At 51.2% G+C, this 20,155-nt stretch overlaps 1 protein-coding gene across 1 annotated transcript in view; it reads right to left on the bottom strand.

The window, feature by feature from the left end:
• The window catches only part of MTUS2 (microtubule associated scaffold protein 2), a 378,633-nt gene that overhangs the window by 10,325 nt on the left and 348,153 nt on the right, over positions 1-20,155 (bottom strand). Inside the window, 4 exon segments of the mRNA XM_045466800.1 lie at positions 648-746; positions 4,727-4,800; positions 7,117-7,222; positions 14,253-14,467. Coding sequence (XP_045322756.1) covers positions 648-746; positions 4,727-4,800; positions 7,117-7,222; positions 14,253-14,467 — 494 coding nt within the window.

Genomic DNA, 20,155 nt, shown 5'->3' with positions numbered 1-20,155 from the left:
AAAGGCGTTTCAGAAAAACAAATGCTAGAGTAAGGTTGCCAAGATGTAACAACTCAACAACAAAATACAGGACATTGACTTAAGGTTGAATTCCAGATACGCCGCCTTTTTTTTTTTAAGTGTCAGTATCACATGGGATGTATTTATGCTAAAAAAAAATTCACTTATTTATAATTCACATTAAACTGGCGTCATGTATGTTATCTGGCGACCCACCATCAGAGGGAAGGAGTTATCCAGCTTTTCTGGAAAAAACTCCCCTCAAGTTACCAACGCAGCCATCGGGGGTACCTCCTGTGCGGGCCTAAACTACAGCTGGGGGAGAACGAGTGGAGGGGTGGGTCCCAGCCGGGGGGTGGGTGGGGGGACAGCTCCCAGGTGGGGTGGAGCCCAGCTCAGGGACAGTGGCCGAGGAGTGGAATCTGGCAAAAATAACATGTCAACGGAGAACCCCACAGCCGTCCCCTGTGTCAGGAGAGACGCGTTGACGGGGACGTGTCCTGGCCAGCTGTCGCTCCAGCAGTGGATCGACACAGAAGTCCTGTCACCGGGGAAGACTGCAGAGGTGACTCCTGGGGGGGGGGGGGGTGCGCCCTGTGGGAGCCACAAGGCCGGGTCGGCGGGGGGACGGGGGAGGGTATGACTACCTCCAGCTGCTCCTCGGTGTTCTTCCTCAGGGCCTCCTCAAAGCGTCTGGCCCGGTCCCGCAGAGACTGGCTCTGGAAGGTCAGCATGTGTACCTGGTCCTGCAAGGCATGACAAGAAGGCCAGCTTGGTCCGCAGGCACTGTGGCCCGGGGAAGCGTGAGGCAACGGCCACCCTGCCGGGCCGCGCAAGGTGGAGGCCGCTTGGATTGCCTGTCCCACGTGGTAAGAGGGGGTCACGTGGCGCCCATGCTGAACGTGAAGGGTCCCGACCCCGGGGGAGAACTTGGGGGCCGGCAGCCTGACTCCGAGCACCTCCCAAGATGAGAACGCTGCCCCTCGTCCCCAAACAAGGAGGCTGTTGGCGGGAGGCATCTCGTGATTTAATATCTCAATTCATTATTGAACTATTATTAATTATTACTTAATATCTGATTCAATGATCTGATTTAGTATCACAGAGGCAAACTACCACCAGAGGGAGGCATCTAGTCCCTGACTTTAGGAAGAACAAGACACCTACCTCAACGGAGAGCTGCCCTCGTTTCTACACCATTGAACCATCCTTGACCTTCACCGTCTGCCTGAGACCCCTCCTCCCACCACCAAACGCACTAATTTCGGGGTCAAGGCTCGAGTCCCGCCAATGGTGTTCCTGGGGTCCGCAAGCTCTCCTGGGCCCTCTCCCTGAAGTTCAGCCACGCGCTTGGCCCTTTCCTGCACCCGGCGTCTGGGGTAGGACCCTTCTGCCCTCAAGGTGGAGTCAGGGGGAGGCTTCGAAAGCGCAAACCCGACCCCGTCACCCCCTCCGTGTAAAACCCCACTGGCATCAAGATGAAGCACGGACTTTACACAGTGTCCGTGCATATTCCGAACGGCCTTTCTTGTCTCCCGGCTCGCTCAGATCTCCCTGCCCCCTCCAGCCCCGCCTTTCGTTCCAGCTCTCCCGCCAGCGGTGCCTCCACTGGCCAGCCCCCTCTCCTGCTCTGCTCGCTTCTGGCCTCCTCCCCTTGGCCTTCCTGGGCCTCAGGGCCGGATTGCATGTCCCTGGCGTGGGCTGCTGTGTGGGCGGAGTCTTTTCCCCTGTGGAGAGCCTCTCCCTGGCTGGACCCAGGCTCCCGGCCCCCGGCTGTCAGGGCAGATGCGACTACACTCAACCTCGCTTGCAACCCCAGCCTGAGCACGGCAGGCGAGCAAAGGGTGCAGGGCAGTGGGCTTTCTCGCGGTGCCCCAGCGCAGCGAGCGACGGGGCCTCGTCCACGCAGCGTGTCCCAAGATACTCTGCCCAGTGACGCCACTTCTGTAACATTAAAACACAGGGACTAGGGTCTCCCCAGGAACTCTGCCAGCATGAGAAGTGACCTCACCCCACTGATACGGAGAGCCAGGTATTGTAAATGATATAATTCCACATGAAAATACCGTAACGTCTGAAACGCTGGCTTGACTGCTTTCTTCATTTCGCCAGAGGACCCTGTTTTACAAACCATCTTTGGCGGCTTCCTTTTCCTCTTTTTTGGTTTTTGTTTTTTTTTTGGTTTCCAGTTATTTCCAATTTCATTTTTAAGGCATAAAAGCCCCCCGACGGTGCCATTAAATGCAAATGCTGGTACATTCGAGCAATATAGTCATCAGTGGGAGTCTGTACCCACAGGAGCTGGTGAGTGGAGATCACAGCCCCGGGCAAACCCGGCTGGGCCCTGGCACACAGCCATTGGGCAGCCCGGTCACCTTCTAGAACCTGACTCTAAAAATGTACCGCTACGTGGCTCCTATCCCAAACCCGTCCGCGCTGTCGGAGGAAGCATTTCTTTCAAGTCTCTCCCCCTCCGTTAAAAAAACAAAACCATGAAAAGACCCATCAGGCAAACGCCACTTAGGATAGATCTAAAATGTCAAACTGTGTATTTTCTGCCTTCTTCACCATTACTCAAAACAGACCGCCAGGCACACAACGGTGCCACAGCCATCAGACAGAACGGACTATCTTTCAACTTGGGTTCGCTCCTTTTTGTCCAGCTAAGAGGCAGAAAGGCCCAGCTGGTGACCTGGCCCAGCACGGGCCACTCAGGAGTTAACCAGTGGCATGATAATAACAACAGTAAATTCAGCAATGCTTTAAACTATTATAATAGCAATAGCCACTACTGTTTGTTTTTTATTTTTTTTAACGCTTAGTTATTTTTGAGAGACAGAGCACAATAAGGAGAGGGAGACACAGAATCCGAAGCAGGCTCCAGGCTCCGAGCTGTCGGCACAGAGACCGACGCGGGGCTCGAACTCACAAACTGTGAGATCGTGACCTGAGCTGAAGTCAGACACTCCACTGACTAAGCCACCCGGGCGCCCCTAATAGCTGCTACTTTTTAGCATTTACCTTGAACCCACCTCATGTTAGACACTTTGCATACATCATTTCCCTTAATCTGCTCACACCTTGGGGGAGGTCCCGTTATCATCCCCATTTTACAGATGAGGAAAGTAAGGTTTACAGAGCTCATGTAACTGTCCACAATTTCAAAGCTAGTAAGAGGGGGTACAGTGGGGATTTAAACTGAAAGCTCCAATCTCTTGCCCCAGACCTGTTTCTCTAGCCACCAGTAGCCCAAAAAGGGGGGCTCGACAATTCCATCCTCTTTGCACCAAATAATCTCCAGCCCAAATGAAATCTGCCCATGGAGAATCACAAGTAAAATACGCACAATTCACGACGGTTTAATGTCAGCAGCAGCGTGAGGACCCACATATGAAACTAAACTCTCAATTCTTTTTGGTTGTGGACTGGATGGGGTTTTTGTTACATCACAGTATGGTCCTGGTTTGTGCACCTTAGGGGGCGTGCACCTGACGGTGTGGGATGCGGGGTACCCGAAGGCAGTTTGGGGTTCACGTGCCGAGGATAAGCCGCGTGACGACCGCGCAGGCGACCATCGATGGATCGATGAGTCGGGGGTCGGCTTGCAGCCGGCCGTCTCCCATTTTAACTTCTGAACAGAATGCTCAGTAGTTGTGAGACTGGCTATCTGCACAATCCTGGATGCTCTTCTTGGGGGGCAGGCTCTGGTCAATGAACATTGCCAGGGGAAAGCGCGCCATCAAAGAAGCAAAATCCCCGCCTTTGTGTTGCGGTTTTGGTAATCACCTCCCACAATTTCCCCACGTGAGTGTCCCTAATATTTAACAAATAATCTGGTTGTGATGGTTGGGAAGGGAAGCAGGGCCACTGACCTCACCCCTGCTTCCCAGGCAGCTCTGCCCTAGGGCTGGGGGTGGCCTGGGTCTCTAGAAGGCAGGAGGGAGATGCACGTAGTCTGGGAGACCCTTCATTCTCCCCGCAGAGGTCATAAGCAGGAAGCCAGGCGGCTCCCTGGCCTCAGAGACCCACATTTTCTGCAGGTTGGTGGTGGAAGGCAAAGAAGGTTCTTTTCATCTCACCCACTTCCAGTGATTAAAGTCCCTTCGATAATTCCCAGAACATGTCCTGTGATATCTATCCTTCACAACGGGATACCGTTACCCCATTCCCGCTGCCTAGAATACTGTCCTCAAGCACTCCCTTCTCCTCAGACACAGCTCAGGTCAGACCATGGCAAGTGGGGACCATCATCTCAGAACTCCTGTGGCGCTTACTAATGGTAGTATTCACTGGGTGTAAAGTATTTACCTTTTGTGTTGTCTGTCACTGTTCGGGTCACAGCTGAGTGGACAGTGACTTCCCAAAGGGCAGGGCATATGTCTCATTTACTTCTACATCCCGATGCTTAGCACAGGATCCTGTACACAGTAGGTGCTAGATAAATGTCTGTGGACAGGCATAATGACACTGCCATCATCTTGAGACCAGAGTGAAGAGAATGAATACTGGGGCACCCGGGTGGCTCAGCTGGTTAAGGGTCCGACTCTTGACTTCGGCTCACGTCATGATCTCACGGTTCATGAGATCTGCGCTGACAGCGTGGAGCCTGTTTGGGATTCTCTCTCTCTCTCTCTCTCTCTCTCTGTCCCTCCCCTTACTCCCTCACACTCTCTCTCTCAAAACAAATAAACTTTAAGAACAAATGCACCTTTAAGAGAATATTAACCTGTAATGACAGCCGCAGCTTTTCAAAATTTTCTTCCAATTCTTTCTTTTCAAGCTCATGGGTAGACATCAGTTCTGGAGAGAAGAGGTCAAACAGTTAATGTGGTCTCTTGTAAAAGATCAAACAAGACTCCGACAGACTCAGGTAAATAAGGGACACTGGTATATAGCAGGCTGAAGCCTAAGCAGACTTCTCCATTATTTTGAAACGATATGCAGTCCCATTTAGAAGACAGTGAAAGAAGGAGCAGGGAAATAGGACAAAGAAAGACAAAGAGGGAACGAGCAAAGAAACCAGCGAGGGAAGCAAACAGCACAGTCGTGCTTGTGAACACACGTCCCCATACACGTGTGTGCACACATGCACCGTAAACGCACGTGCGCACGAGACACACACACTCACACACACACACACGATTCCTACAACCTGCTTTACCACCACCCTGGCCAAGTTGGATTCTCCACGCACAGTACTCATTGATTCTCCAAGCTTTCCTGGGCCATACTCTGGAAACCACCGATCTCTAGGATTTGCTTGAGCAAAGATTCAACATTAAGAAGCTCAGACAGAAGGAAGGACTAATTGGACCGGTTCCCGTCAGACAGTATGGAACAATTCTGTCCCGTGAAAAGTGTCATTCTGGTAATAATTTGCAAGTTAGGCAGAAAGAGATGTCACGTGAGAGTTATTAAGCGAATGGATTCTATTTTCCTCCAGATGGAAAGAATCTTATTAGCTGGGTGAAGCGCGTCTCATTCTGGCTACACAAGCAATTTGTTTTCATGTTATAACTGCAGTGAGGAAAGGTCTCATTAATCAGCCAGGATCACATGCTCAGAACAGGAGAGCACTGGAGGCCAGCAATTCTCATTCGGGCTGGATGAGCTGCAATTAGGAAAGACTTTGTGGTTTCCATTGACCCAAATCTTTTAAGTAAGGATGGCGAAAGTCTCTAAGAAATCCAGTTGTTTATAGCTGAAATTTGCATTTGGGGGGAGAAAAAAAGTCTGTGCTGATTTCATTGATATAAAGCCATGTAGCCTTCTGGTCTACCTGGCTCTGTCTACATGATTAGTTTTAATAGTCATTGAAAGTATCATCCTGACGATAGTAATAAATTTTTGGCTATCATTAAATACATTTACATTGCCTCCACATTTATATACAATTCAAAGGTCTTGGATATGGTGTCTAAGTGAGATTTCATTCATCACAAACATCTACCAGGTCTATTTTTTATGCAAATACAGAAACAAAAGGCAACCCAATAGCCTTAAATAATTTTAAGGGGCGCCTGGGTGGCTCAGTCCGTTAAGCATCCAACTCTTGATTTTGGCTCAGGTCACGATCTCATGGTTCATGAGATTGGGCCCCACGTGGGGTTCCATGCTGACAGCATAGAGCCTGCTTGGGATTCTCTCTCTCCCTCTCCCCCACCCCTCCCCCACTTGCTCTCTCTCTCTCTCTCTCTCCCTCTCTCCCTCAAAATAAATGAATATTTTTTAAAAATTAAAAAAAGTTTAAACTCTAATGTTTAACTTTCAAATTCTTAAAATTTATTAACCTATGTATTACATTTCATTGTTTTTAATACACTTTTCACAGTCAGCGGACTAGGAGAGAAAAAGGGAGGGGGGTTGAAATTGAAAAAGAAGTTGTAAATATTAATGTACATGCACGTCAAAAAAAAAGGTTCTTTGGCAAAGTCAAAATCCTGGTAGTAATTAGTAAATGTTGTTACTGTTGTTACGACCCACAAAAACCTCTACGTATTGGAAGATAATTCAAGTTACAAAAATGTAGAAAGAAATCCCACTGTCTGGAACTCTGTTTAGCCCACGGGGCATATGGTGCGTGACTATGAGGTGTGGAGACGCAGATCCAGAGGGGCACTGCTGTGGCCCTGAGCACACCACAAGTGTGGGCAAGTGCACGGACCTACAGCGGCTTGCCATTTTGTGTTGAGAGGCGACGAGACAAGGTAAAGCCCAGGATTTCCAGGCGTACTTGGGAATAGTGCTTCTCAAGATTCGAGACCCCATCAGAACCATCTCAGGAGCTCTGAGCAATCGCGACGGCCAGCAGCAGCACCCCAGAGCAGCCACCGAGGAGCCCCAACTGGGACCCGGGCTGGGCGTGAGCCCCTGGGACGGCTCCCTAGGGTTCTCGTATCCAGGCAGGGCTGAGGGGGGCTGCTTCTGAGGAAAGAAGTGGTTACCTGGATGGATCCTGGATTTCTAGCTCTTCTTTCCACAGGAAGCGACACGGAAGACAGACCGGAAGGAAAGGAAGGGAAAACGGGAAGAGGAGCACGAGAAGAAGGATGGCAGGAAAGGTTGGGCTCACACGACCCACCCCGAAGGGCCGCACATATGGCGGCCGGTAGCTACCTTGGACCTTGAGGTGGTGGTCATCCTGTAGGATCGCGATGGCTACCGTGTGGTTATTCTCCATCTCCAGGACAGCAGCCTCATGGCTGGCCGTGATGTCTTCTACCTGAAGGAGGCCACAGCGATGGTTACACACAGAGTGGGGGGAGGGGTGGCAGCAGTGTCCTTGCTGCCTGGAGGACAGAGGCGGAATCCCAACTAGAAAGGTCCGTGGCCCGAAACGCCAAGGACAGGTCATTCTGCCGAGATGACGGCTATCTCGGCCTTGTGCCGAGGCAGGAGAGCCGGGGTCTGGTGATGACGTGGCAGCCCCGGAATCGGGGGAGGTCACGGGGAAGTCACTGCCACGGCCCGGCTGTCCGCAGGAACATGGCAGCTCCCCATGGGGGACGGCTGCCCGAGTCTTCTCTTCACTGCCCTGGGCCTGGCTTCCGGCCCATCCCCTTCCTCCTCCCCTTCCTCCCCCTTCACCAATCACTATGAGGTAATGGTGCCTAAGGAAAAGAAGAGGGTCGTCTTCTGGATGCTCTGCTCTCTGTTGCCCAGTGACAGGCGGGAGCGTGAAGGCACAAGGTACGTTAAGTGAACTGACCTCTATAATGCACCTGCTATTGGTTACTGCGCTTGGCTCTCACAGCAGCATCACGAACCAGGTATTTTTATGCCCATTTAACAGACAAGGAGACCGAGGCTTAGGGAGGTTTGAAATGTTTTGCCAAGGGCTCGTAAACGGCAGAGCCGGCCGTCGGCGCAGGTCCGTCCGACGCCACAGGCGAAACTCTCTCCAACACACCGTGTCGCCTCCCCCAGCAAGACCGCGGCGAATGCGTCGGGATCCTGTCACCAGCACCGAGGCAGGCGGGCAGATCTGTGCGTGCTCGCTGCACCTGCTTCCCCGTAACCGTGCCCTCCAGATTACCACCTGGACCTCCCGGGCAATGTGGAGCTGCTCTGGTTTCTCTGGCTGAAGGCACATTTCCAGAATGTAATCACAGGTGGTGCGGCTGGTTCATGATTTTTATTTTCACCCTTCCCGCTCGCTGCAACCCAGCACTCCCCACACGTTTACCGTGTTCGTTATTGGTGTGGCTGTTGCTTTAACTTCAAATACATGGCTTTCAGGAGCGATTGCAAAAAAACCCCCGCCTCTCCTCCTAGTAGCACACCAGGAGAACGTTCTTCTAAATTCTTGGTCCGTGACCCACCGGTAGAAAACACCACAGTGTGTTACATCACGCATGGGCGTGTGCACCCGCCAAACCAAAGTTCCACAAAACAGCACCTTCCCTTCCTATTTGCAATAATCTGGCTTTAACATTTCTGCCTTACTTTGTGTCCCAAAATGCCAGTTACAAACCACTAAATTCATTTCACAACCTACTGTGTCAAAACCTGGCATTTCAAAAACACTGGACCGGGAAATGGGCCCGGGTCCTCAAGCTCTTTGGTGGACCAGTTGCGAATATGTTGCTTCTAGCCAGTCATATTCAGCCACCCACTAAGAGGGGAGTCTAGGCCCCTCATGTGTCTGCGGATAATTCACAAGCCGACCTCTGATCTGAAGGGAGGAAGGGTTCTGCACAAGAAAGGAAGCCCACTCGTGAAGTGGAGGCATTGGAGTATTTTTAGTTTTAAATGGGACCGATTCCTGTTCTGGATACGATAATCGCATAGGAGAATTCGCCTGACTTCTCTCTCCTGCGGAAAATGAAAACTTCATCCGCTAGAAAAGAAATATCTCTGGCAAAACCAACAGTGAACTCCGCTGTGTGAGGAAAGCTGCCTTATCATAGGAAAACGGACATGGTGTGCAACGATTCTCTTTTATTTACTGGCCATTCTTGGTTAAACGATATTTTTTCCTTAAGGCTCAGAGCTCTGAAGCCAATCAGCAGAAAGGCTGATTACCACGGTGTTTAATTGTCCAATTCCTGTTTATATGAGGTTTTTACGGTATCATTGTCCAAAGCCTTTTAGTCTCTTGGAGAAATAAATCACTGACTTAAAAAAAAAAAAAGGAAATATCTTTTCTTTCTGCTTTATTACTGATGTCAGTGAAGCCCATAGCACACTGTAGAAATAAGTACCCACACGTTATTTGGAGTAATGTGACCCGTTTCGGTATAAAGAAAAATCTTTCATCAGACCTTGGTATGATTCAAATGTATCGGGCTCTTCCAGAAACTGCCATGGGTGGTTTCAGGAAAGAGAGATGGATGGAAGGGCTGACTTCCAGAAGAGTCCCATGCATCCCTGGAGGGGGATGTGCCCTGACTGGCAACGCTACATTATGTTTGTGGCCAGATACGTGGCCCTCTGGTCAGGTGGAAGGCAGGTCTTTGACTTAGTGGTGATAAAACACTGCCCCCAACATGTTAGGAACGGTGGAAGGGCATGATCTAACTGCTACGGCCCCTCAGAGGTGCTTTTATGAATGAATTACTAAGTCCCTAACTCTGAAAGCCCATATGCAATGAGAGGAAAGCCCAGTAGGTCTTGAAAGAACCCAAGGAGAGCCATTGAGCCCAAATGTGGGCACAGTAATCCTTACTCTTCAGTAATTTAGGTTTCTGTGTGTCTTTATGGGTTTTGAAGAATACGAGGGAGGGGCTGCCCGCTTTTGGCATCCTCCCTCTTGTCATATTAATCCCCGTGACATTTCCCATGGCTGCTGGCTGCCTTCTGGAGCATGGGCTCACAGTCCCAAGCAGCCAGTAAGGGCTCTCAGCCTGAGAAGATGCGAGAACTTCTCAAGGCACGTGAGCAGGTTCAGCCCAGCTGAACCGAGGGAAACACAAGCTCCTTTTATGCACCGGCCGCCCAATCAGAGGCAAAAGGCGCTAAACTAGACAGCCCACGGCACACTTGGGCTGGGTGAGGCATCTTTCTTCTCCTTTTAGAACCCCGGGGTAGGGCCTTCTTGAACCGCTGCTGGACCGCCCTCCTCCCTTCTCCAGGGAGAGGGGGCTGAGGGCTGTGCCACAGGGGCGTCTGTCATCGTGTCCGTCCAACAGTCACCGTCATGCAGAAATGCCATGTTTACTGTTCTCCAGGGCTCTCTTAATGTTCCTCCCTAGGTAACGAGGAGCCCCTCCTGCCCTTCCCTTCCATTGCTGCCACAGTGTCCTGGGCATCGACCAGGGCAGCCTCACGTTCACAGGTGCGCCTTTGTCCCTCTGCAGCTCAGCACGTGGGCACCTGTTCACAGAAGCCCCTATCTTCCCGGTTCCGCCACCCCCCCGGCGTGTGGGGGCTCTGGTGCTGGAAGACAGAGGGCCCCCGGGGACCTCATTCTGTCTGATTCGGGAGAGTGTACTTTCCGCTGATGGGAGCTGAATGCCTGCCGAGCAGGACCAAAGAGACATAATACAAGATGATGGACAAAGCGGCCTCTGTACGTTCTGATTAAGCGTGGGGCCGCTGAGCCTGCCAGCAAGCCTATGAGGATGATTTCTTCGGGAAAGGGCGGAAGGCATGTCCTGGACACGAGACAGAGCGGGCAGAAACTCCAAAGGGCGAGCACCACTGCTCCTCAAGGAGGGCTCTGCTCCCCCTTTGTGGAGCGCGACCCATAACGCAGGTAGGAGCCAGCGGCCCCGGACTTGAGACTTCCGGGCCGGGTCAGGGAGTAAGACAGACTGCCAAAGGGTCTTGGAGCAAGGGGGTCAAAGGTCACAAATCCGATCCCTGAACACCAGACTGTGTGGCGAAGTATCCTTGGGCGACAGCCACAGGCAGCCCAGAGAGGACGGCTGCAAGCTGGGCAAAGAAGGAACCACGTCTGGGGCAGAAAGGGAAAAAGTGTGTTTACAGTGAAAATCGGTTTTGCGTGCTTCGGGAAAGCTCTGGCAAGCTGGCTTCTGTTAATGTGTAGCTGGCCACACGTAACAGAATGAGAGGTGATGCTAATGAAACACCTTTTAGTCCCACGTGAAAAGCAAAAGTCGTGCCGTGTCTTGAAGTCACAGAAGAAAGCCAAGGGGTAAGGCCATGCCCCCTGCTCGTGCCCCGAAGCAGAGACCGCAGGACAGGGCCCTGCACGTCCCAGGACGCCTGCGGTGCTGGGCCCCGGGGAGCCTTCACAAACCACCCCGTGGCAGGACCCACTCGGCAATTCTGATTCAGTTCACGTGGGCCAAGGACGATGAGGTGTGTTTTGTCCCAAGTCGTCCCAAGAGATTCCCATGTGTAGGCAGGGACAGTCTTTGCCCCTCCAGGTGACGGAAGGGCTGGATGTGTCCTACGGGAGACCCTGCGGTGAACTGAGGGGTCGGCCTGCCTTAACAGTGAGCTCCCGACCTGAGTAAAGCCTCTGAAAACCCCGCACGTCAAAGCTGACGCCGCCTCCCCCCTGCCTGCCGTGGGGCACGGGGGCACGAGGAGAAGGCAGATGGGCTAGCTTGATTTTGAAGGCTCCAGAAGCCCAGAGATGCCGCTACCTGTGGAGGTAGCCCTGCCAAACGCAATCGTCCCTGATAAGGAAGACCCACAGAGTGTGGAGATTCCCGCACGGGTAACTGACGTGGGGAGTGGACCATCCAAATCTCCGTCGCACTCATACACTTGACTCTCACCCTGCCCTGAACACATGAGCGTTTTTTCTGTCCGGAAATTGGAATCACTAGACTGAGGCACATTTCGCCTTCTTCCTCACCGCCTGCATTGCTCTCTGCTGGGGAAGGGATATGCAGCAGCAGAATCGGGGACCCGAATCATTCACAGATTTAAATCACCACCCATCCCCCCCCCCCACCCATGGAATTTCATAGGCAGGGTTTGCTCACACATGAAGTCTCGAGACGCTATTTCCACCATAAAGCGTTCCCTTATCTTCACAGCTGGAAGTAATCTAAATTCCTCAACACATCCTCCATATTTCTCACCCAGTATTACAGCTTCTCGGGCACTTGTGTGGGGACTTTCCTGATCTGTAACCTGAGGGAGTAAATTCACACCTTCCACATCTTGGCATCTCTCGCAGTGGCCTGCCATAATGCCTTGTGGACCGTGGCATTCGCTAAATATCCTCTGCCTAGATGAATAAATAAATGAATCACTAGCTGTTTATTACGAAGGATCAAGGACAGAAGCCTTCATAAGACAGAGCACTTCTTAAATACACATAGGTAGCTTACGTAACTCGTCCTCAAGTGGGAAAGTCAGGGCCTTTCTTTCTTTCCAGTAATTCCCAGCATAAAATCTCTACAAGGCTGCTATGCCCCAGCTTAGAGGCCAGGCGAGAGCACATCTCCCGGCATGTGTCTCTGCACCAGTGACACTCGAGTGAGGCCCCAGGTGGCGCCCTGCTGGTGGACGGGCCCGCTCGGCTGTGGCTTGTGCTCCGTGGTTTCCATTCACCACACCCCAACACGAGCTTTTGCTCAGGGGGCTCCCTCCAAGCACCTTCTCCTGCTGGTGACCACAGATCTTCAGACCAGAAGTCTTTTAGTGGATATGGAGGCAAAGGCACTCTGCGTAAAAGTGGGAATGAGCAGCCCACACAGAGGCACAGAACAAGTTGATATCTGCACACGTTTGAGATGTATTGAGGGCCCAGGAGATCGGTAAGGCTACAGCAGGTGCAAATGTCGACTCACGGGAGCTCTGCTCTGCAAGCTTAGGAGGAAAGATGCTGGGGCTCAGTTTCTAATCTTAGCAGCAGCAGGGTAACTCTAGCTGTAAGCTATTCTGTTTCCTGATCTCAAGGTCTACAGCACCGAAAGCAGGCAGGTGTGTCCGGTTTCCACAGGCCTCCAGAAAAGGAGAATGCTAACCTGAGAAGCTGAATAAAGTGCTGTCCAAGAGGAGAGTCTAAAGGACAACAACAGTACTTATCATTATTCTGACTTGGGCCTGGTGCCTCCTGAGTTCCCAAGCCCCTGGGGACCGCCACCATCCAGGATGTTTATTTGGAAGCAGTCCGAGTAGGGCAGCCTGAATGTTCATGATCATGAACGTTCGCAATAATGGAGGGCCACTCAGCGCTCGCCCGAGATTGAAAGGGCGCTCTTCACAAATGCCACTTTACTTTCGGGATGTCACAAGCAGACGACGTGAAATAACACACCCGTTAGAAGGTGGGCATTGGGGCATCAGAGCCTTGGGGACTTGGAAAGAAGAGCAAAGAATGGGGCTGTGCAGGTGCTCCCAGAAGCACAGCGGACCCCTGTCTCCTTGCATGAAAGGCAGTCCTGGGAGCGGGGAGGGGAGGGCAATGGCTGGGATGGGGGGCAGCACAACCCTGGGAATCTTCTCTAGTTGCTCCGGGATGCACTGCCCTCTCTGATAAGACTGCTGGGCTGAGGTTAACCAGTGGGATTCGTGCCTTCATTCAGCAGGTGCACGGAGGGCAGGCACGGTCAGGCAGACATTTACCGCTGTCTAAGAAGCCTGGAAGACAATTCTAATTTCGCACTGGAGAGCATGCACTCTGGAGCCAGACGGGGTTCCACCCTGGCTTTTCCGTGACCAGCCCTGTGACCTCTGGGTCTTGGTTTTCTCACCCATAAGATAGGGACGGTAACGGTACCCACCTCGGAGGGCTGGTGTGAGGACTAAATGAGTTAGTAGAGGTAGAGAGTTAAGAGCAGTCCCTGGAGCCTCAGGAGGGCTAGACGTGCGTCTGCTTGTGATTATCGCTGCCCTCGCGGAATACGCAGATGAGAAAGAGAAGACCCAAGGAAAATTAGTATGTTCGACAGTGATAAGTGCTGAGGGAACCCTAGAGCAAGGAGGGGACACGAAGAGTGTGTAGGTGGAGGGGGGGGGGTGGGAAGGGGCTGTAATTTTAGACAAGGCAAGGCCTCACTGAGAAAGCGCCTGGAGGAAAAGCTGGCTGAGACGGAAAGAGGGAGCCACGGAAGGTCCAGAGGGAGACCATTCCAGGCAGAGGGCACAGCAAATGCGCCAGCGCCCGGAGGTGGCGAGCCCGCCTGAGAAGAAAGGAGAGGGAGGCCAGGGCGGCCGGAGGAGAGGGAGAGAGAGGACGGCAGGACGAAACGAGGTCGGAGGGTGAACCGCGCAGGAAAGCTCACCTACGGAGCGGGACTTCTCGCGGGGGGCCGCGCTGGCTCCCCTCCACCTTCCACCTGCGGGTCCCAACAGCACAGCCAGAGCCCCGAGCCCGAGACACTGACCTGCTCCTGGTGCTGACACTTGATCCGCAGCAGCTGGGCGTGGTGCGCCTCCTGCAGGCGCATCGCCTCCGCCTGGAACTGCACCTGCAGCCTCTCCTCCAGGTCCTGGAGCTCCGCCTGCTGCCGCCAGCCCAGCTCGCGCACCTGCTCCTCAAACCTCCACTCCAGGTCCTCCTTCTCCTTTTGTAGTTTCTCACACTTGGCCGCGTTGAAGGCTGGTGCGGAGGGGGAGAATGACATCTTTGTGACAGCTGGTTCGGGGGCACCAAAAGGATCGACCCCGAGGGTCTTTAACACCCGCCGGGCGGATCACCGAGGTCAACGTCTGCAGAGCTCCGCGGTTTGCAAAGCGCTTCGCCTCCTACCCCGCGGGATCCTTGCCCCAAACCCTGGGGGTTGAGGTCGAACCTGACCCCGGGGAGCTCTGGTGACTTACCCGAGGGCCTTCGGGGTGCGGAGACAGAGCTGCGGAGGCAAACCTGGGCTTTCCGACCGCAAGCCCCGGGCTCCCTCACTAGAGCCGGCTTCCTCTGAGGGTCCGTGGACCCGAGGCATCAAAACATTGGGCATTTGTTCAAAGTGCTAGATGCACCCTCAGAATATTGGGCATCTTGCTAGGCGCACCCTGAGTGGATTAGAACCCCGAGGGGGAGGGGCTCAGGATGTCAACTTTTCACAAGGTCCCAGGCGACTCTCCTGCCCATCAAGGTTTGGGACCAGGGTGTACCTGGGGGCTGGAGACAGGACAGGACGGGAAGGGGGCGGTGGGGTGAGGGCAGGGGGGAGGGAGGACACGGATCCTGTTCCCTCCAGGCCGCATTGCCCGATGGGACTATCTCAAGGCAAGATCGAGGTGGGGACAGTGACGCAGTTTCACGGACACCATTCTTCTCCACTGGAGGGACTAACAGCTCAGAACCCCTCTGCATGGGCTGCCCCTGCAGCGCTCTGGCTTAGCGTCTATGCCTCCCCCGGGCTGCAGGCAGGCGTGACTGCTTCCGTTTGAAAGACGGCTGCCTCGACTACGAACGGCTTCCAAGAAGTTGAAAACACGTGGACAACCCACCGTGGTCAGTTCAAGTGCAGTCGCTAGCACCCAGCTCGTGCACACAGATGCCAGGGTGCACGTGCACCCCGTGTGCGTTCCACAAAGACTGGGTGCGACCGTGCCCTCCGCTCGGCGCTGCAAGCTGGGGAAACACTGCCATTTACTTTGTAACTGAGTGAGTGGGTATGTGTGCTGGTTAACTGGGAGGGTGGGTTAGGATCAGGAATATACACCCAAGGTTGGTCTACACAGCATTTGAAAACACCCGAATCAGAAGTCCTTCCCCCCACCCCGACAAGGCAGCTCATTCAAGGGCTTCTTTGTCGCATTTGGCTCTTAAAAAATTACTTAATTAGCATGGAGATGTTTATTTATTTGTTTTGAAACAGAGAGTGAGCACAAGTTGGGGAGGGGCAGAGAGAGAGGATTCCAAGCAGAGCCGGACGCAGGGCCTGAACTCACAAGACCACGAGATCATGACCCGAACTGGAACCGAGAGTCAGATGCTTAACCAAAGGAGCCACCCAGGTGCCCCTAGCATGGAGATGTTTCAAAACGTGTTTTCCTTGGTAAAATGAATGGCGGTTGGCTGGAGGTCACATAGGCACATTGTCCTGTGTAAACCATGTGTAAGAATCTGGCCAGCCCCGCAGCCTAACACCGTCCCCATGGCCTTCCTGTTCTAGTGTTTTCCCACATCCCGCCATCTGATGGAGGGTTCCAGTGCGCAATCTGGAGAGGCTGTCTGAGCGATTTACCAACGTGATCAGGGTATACCAAGGGTAGGTCGGTGGGTGCCATCGTGTAAGCTGTCTTAGAGAATTTAAAAGCAATAACCGAATCAACTTTGAAAGCCTTCTCCTTTTTGTTACCTTATACCAGCAATTCTGAAGAATGCCTGTGAAAAATAATCCTCCTCAAAAAAGTCTTTTGTTAGCCTAAGTTCTAAACAATTGCTACAATTACTGTGGAGGTTTTTTTTTTTTTTTTTTTCATTTTGTTTTGAACGTTTATTTATTTTTGAGAGAGAGAGAGAGAGAGAGAGAGTGAGTGGGGGAGAGGCAGAGAGAGAGGGAGGGAGACACAGAATCTGAAGCAGGCTCCAGGCTCTGAGCTGTTAGCACAGAGCCTGACGTGGGGCTCAAACTCACGAACCGTGAGATCATGACCTGGGCTGAAGTCGGATGCTTAACCGACTGAGCCACCCAGGTGCCTCACTGTTGAGGTTTTTAAAAATAGTTTTTGTATTTAAAAAAAAAATTACAGACAAAACTTGGCTGTACAGTACAAGTTATTATACATTATTATATAAATGACTTTTTCCTGCTGAACCATTTGAAGTTTATTTTAAAGTTTTAAAAAATATTTTATTTATTTTTGAGTGAGAGAGAGAGAGAGAGAGAGAGAGACAATGAGTGGGGGAGGGGCAGAGAGAGAGAGGGAGACACAGAATCCGAAGCTGGCTCCAGGTTCCGAGCTGCCAGCACAGAGCCTGAGGCGGGGCTTGAACCCACAAACCCTGAGATCATGACCTGAGACGAAGTCGGACGCTCAACCAACTGAGCCACCCAGGCGCCCCTTCCTGCTGAACCATTTGAAAGTAAGACACTGACCTGCGGTCACCAACCCTGAATTCCTTAATGTATATTCCCTACGAACAGGATATTCTCCTCCATAACCACAATAGAATCATTAAAGTCGGGACATCAACACAGATCTGATAGTGTTATCCAATGCTCAGACCCATTTAAATTTCACCAACTGTCCCGCTAATAACCCTTTCCAGAAAAAAGGATCTGGGTGTAAAACACGAGTTACACTTAGCTGTATGGTCTCCTTACTCTCCTTCCGTCTGGGGAACTCCTTGGTCTGTTCTGGTCTTTCATGACCTTGACACTTTTAAAGACGAAAGGCCACTTCTTTTGTAGAATGTCTCTCCATCTGGTTTGTCTGAGGATTCCTCACTACTAGATTTGGGTCACGCGTGTTTGGCAGAAATAGCACAGAAGTGGCACTGTGTTCTTTGCGAATATTAATCATGTGGATCATCTTTAAGACGAAATTTCTTTTTGAAGTGTTTACGTAGTGAGTCAGGAAAAGAATGCTTATTACTGATTATTGCAAGGTTCCATTGCAAGTGATTCTGCAGGAGGTGGTACTCCAAATGGCCCATCTAGAGTGTCAAATATGCTAGCGATGCCCCTGAGTATTGTTGTCACATCTGCTGTGAGTATATCTTTTAGGCGAGGTTTACCTAAGGGACAGATTGCTGGGGGTGCGCTGGGCTGACCACCGGGGACGAAGATGGCCTTTGACTGCTTGCCGATAAATACGAGAATGAATAGTAGATCAGTGTGAGGCTTTCTGGTGCCTGGCAGTGAGGTTGTGGTGGAAAAAGGTCGAGGGTTCACTGGAGGCGACGGTCCCTGAATGTGACAGTAACTAACAGCCACAGGGGCTCAGCAGCAGTGGGACAATGCCTGTGCCCACCAGGTCTGGCTCCCTGGCTTTAGCAAAGCTCCAGCTTTTCCCAAAGACCCTCCAGCCAGGGAAAAGTTGTTAGAGGTCTCACTGGGGACTGTAGCTGGTGAAAAAAGCTATCAGGATCCACGGGCTAGGTAAGAGGGGCGTATATAACGACAGGTTTACCCTGGGGTGACTGGATTTTAATAGCACAGGATGAAGACCATGGAATGTGCATTTAATAAGAGTTAGTAGCTGGTAGATTGAGACAAAGTCAAACTGAGGCAAGCAGAGGGGCAATAATTTTACCTAACGCCCGGGGAGCCCCCCAGTAATGAGCCCCCAGGGTGGGTGTCTGGGTGCACGAGGCCTCTCTGGAGGCTTCTCTTGTTTCTGTAATTTGGATGAACTGACTTCACGGTGGTCTTTGCCCAACGTACCACGCACCCATGGATGAGGTCAAATGAGGCAATGACCATACGCTGCTTGTATTTATTTATTTATTTATTTTTAACGTTTATTTATTTTTGAGACAGAGCATGAACGGGGGAGGGGCAGAGAGAGAGGCAGACACAGAATCAGAAGCAGGCTCCAGGCTCTGAGCCATCAGCCCAGAGCCCGACGCGGGGCTCGAACCCACGGACCGTGAGATCGTGACCTGAGTTGAAGTCGGACGCTTAACCGACTGAGCCACCCAGGCGCCCCTACGCTGCTTGTATTTAAAGTAGGTCTACAGAGCAGGGCACACGTAGGTGATCCAAATGACCAAAAAAAATATACAAATAGATGGCCAGCACCAGTCAGGATTAAATACGTGCACACCAAAGTAAAATGCAATTTTTCATCTATGAGGCTGAGAAAGGTGAAATATTTTGATAACACAGGATGGGTATGAGAAAAATGGCACCCAAAGGACCATTCGTGGGAATATAATCGATTAGCCGCTTTGGAGGGCGAACGCAGCTTTCTGCTTTACATGAGAGGACAGGAGCACTCAGGGGTGACAGCTAAAGAACACGGCATTTCTTTTTGGGGTGATAAAAGTGTTCTAAATAGACCGTGCTGGGGCGCCTGGGTGGCACAGTCGGTTAAGCGTCCGACTTCAGCCAGGTCACGATCTCGCGGTCCGTGAGTTCGAGCCCCGCGTCGGGCTCTGGGCTGATGGCTCAGAGCCTGGAGCCTGTTTCCGATTCTGTGTCTCCCTCTCTCTCTGTCCCTCCCCCATTCATGCTCTGTCTCTCTCTGTCCCAAAAATAAATAAACGTTGAAAAAAAAATTAAAAAAAAAAAATAATAAATAAATAAATAAATAGACCGTGCTGACAGGTGCACAACCCTGTACCAAAACCACTGAATTATACACTTTACATGCTGAGCTGTGTGGTATGAAAATTATATCTTGATGAAGTTTTTACAAAAAAAGGGAAAAATTAAAATATAACATGGGGCGCCTGTGTTGCCCAGTCCATTAAGCATCCAACTCTTGGTTTCGGCTCAGGTCATGATCTCACGGTTCCTGGGTTCAAGCCCCGCGTCGGGCTCTGTGCAGAGTCCGCTTGGGATTCTCTCTCTCTCTGCCCCTCCCCTGTCTCTCTCTCAAAAAAAAAAAAAATATATATATATATGTGTATATATATATTATGGCAGGGAAAACACCTTAGAGGATAAATGTAGATGTCTTTATAGAAGGAAAGGTCATACTCTGATTTGAACACTCTTTATAACAATAATGAGGATATATGCTGGCAAAATAAAATGAAATGAAAACCCCACCACTATGCTGTCCTATACACACATACACACATACCCGGATACATGTGGAATATAATAGAACTTCACCATTTTCACCACTTCTTAACTAGAGATAGATTGAGCATATAAAACTCAAATGAAAATAATAAGAAATGCTAATCATGTATTTTGGCCTTGATAAAGTACTACTTTCTTTGGGAAAAAGTTTATATATTATATAGTCATATCAGTATCATTAATTCCAGAAAATCAAGGCAGTAAGTTGACTCTACAGATTGTGTCGACAGAATGAAACAGATCAAAAAGTAAAGAAATAAATAAAAGGAGGGGTGCCTGAGTGGGTCCCTTGGTTAAATGTCCGGCTTTGGCTGAGGTCATGATCTCACAGTTCATGAGTTTGAGCCCCTCTCTGGGCTCCATGCTGGCAGTGCAGAGCTGGCTTGGGATTGTCTCCCTCTTCCTTTCTCTCTGTGCTTCCCCCACTCGCACTTTCTCTCTCTCTCAAAAGAAAGAAACTTAAAAATTTTTTAAAAAGAAACAGAAGCCCCTTAGTTCAGCTGGAAAAAAGAAATTAAATAGAGCATGTCTTTGAACCCAACAATTTCATAAGTGCAGAAAAGAAGTTGATCAAGGAAGATTAC

Source organism: Leopardus geoffroyi, chromosome A1 (genome assembly GCF_018350155.1).
Source record: "Leopardus geoffroyi isolate Oge1 chromosome A1, O.geoffroyi_Oge1_pat1.0, whole genome shotgun sequence".
In the NCBI taxonomy this organism is placed as follows: Eukaryota; Metazoa; Chordata; class Mammalia; order Carnivora; family Felidae; genus Leopardus; species Leopardus geoffroyi.
This window is presented reverse-complemented; position numbering and strand designations above follow the sequence as displayed.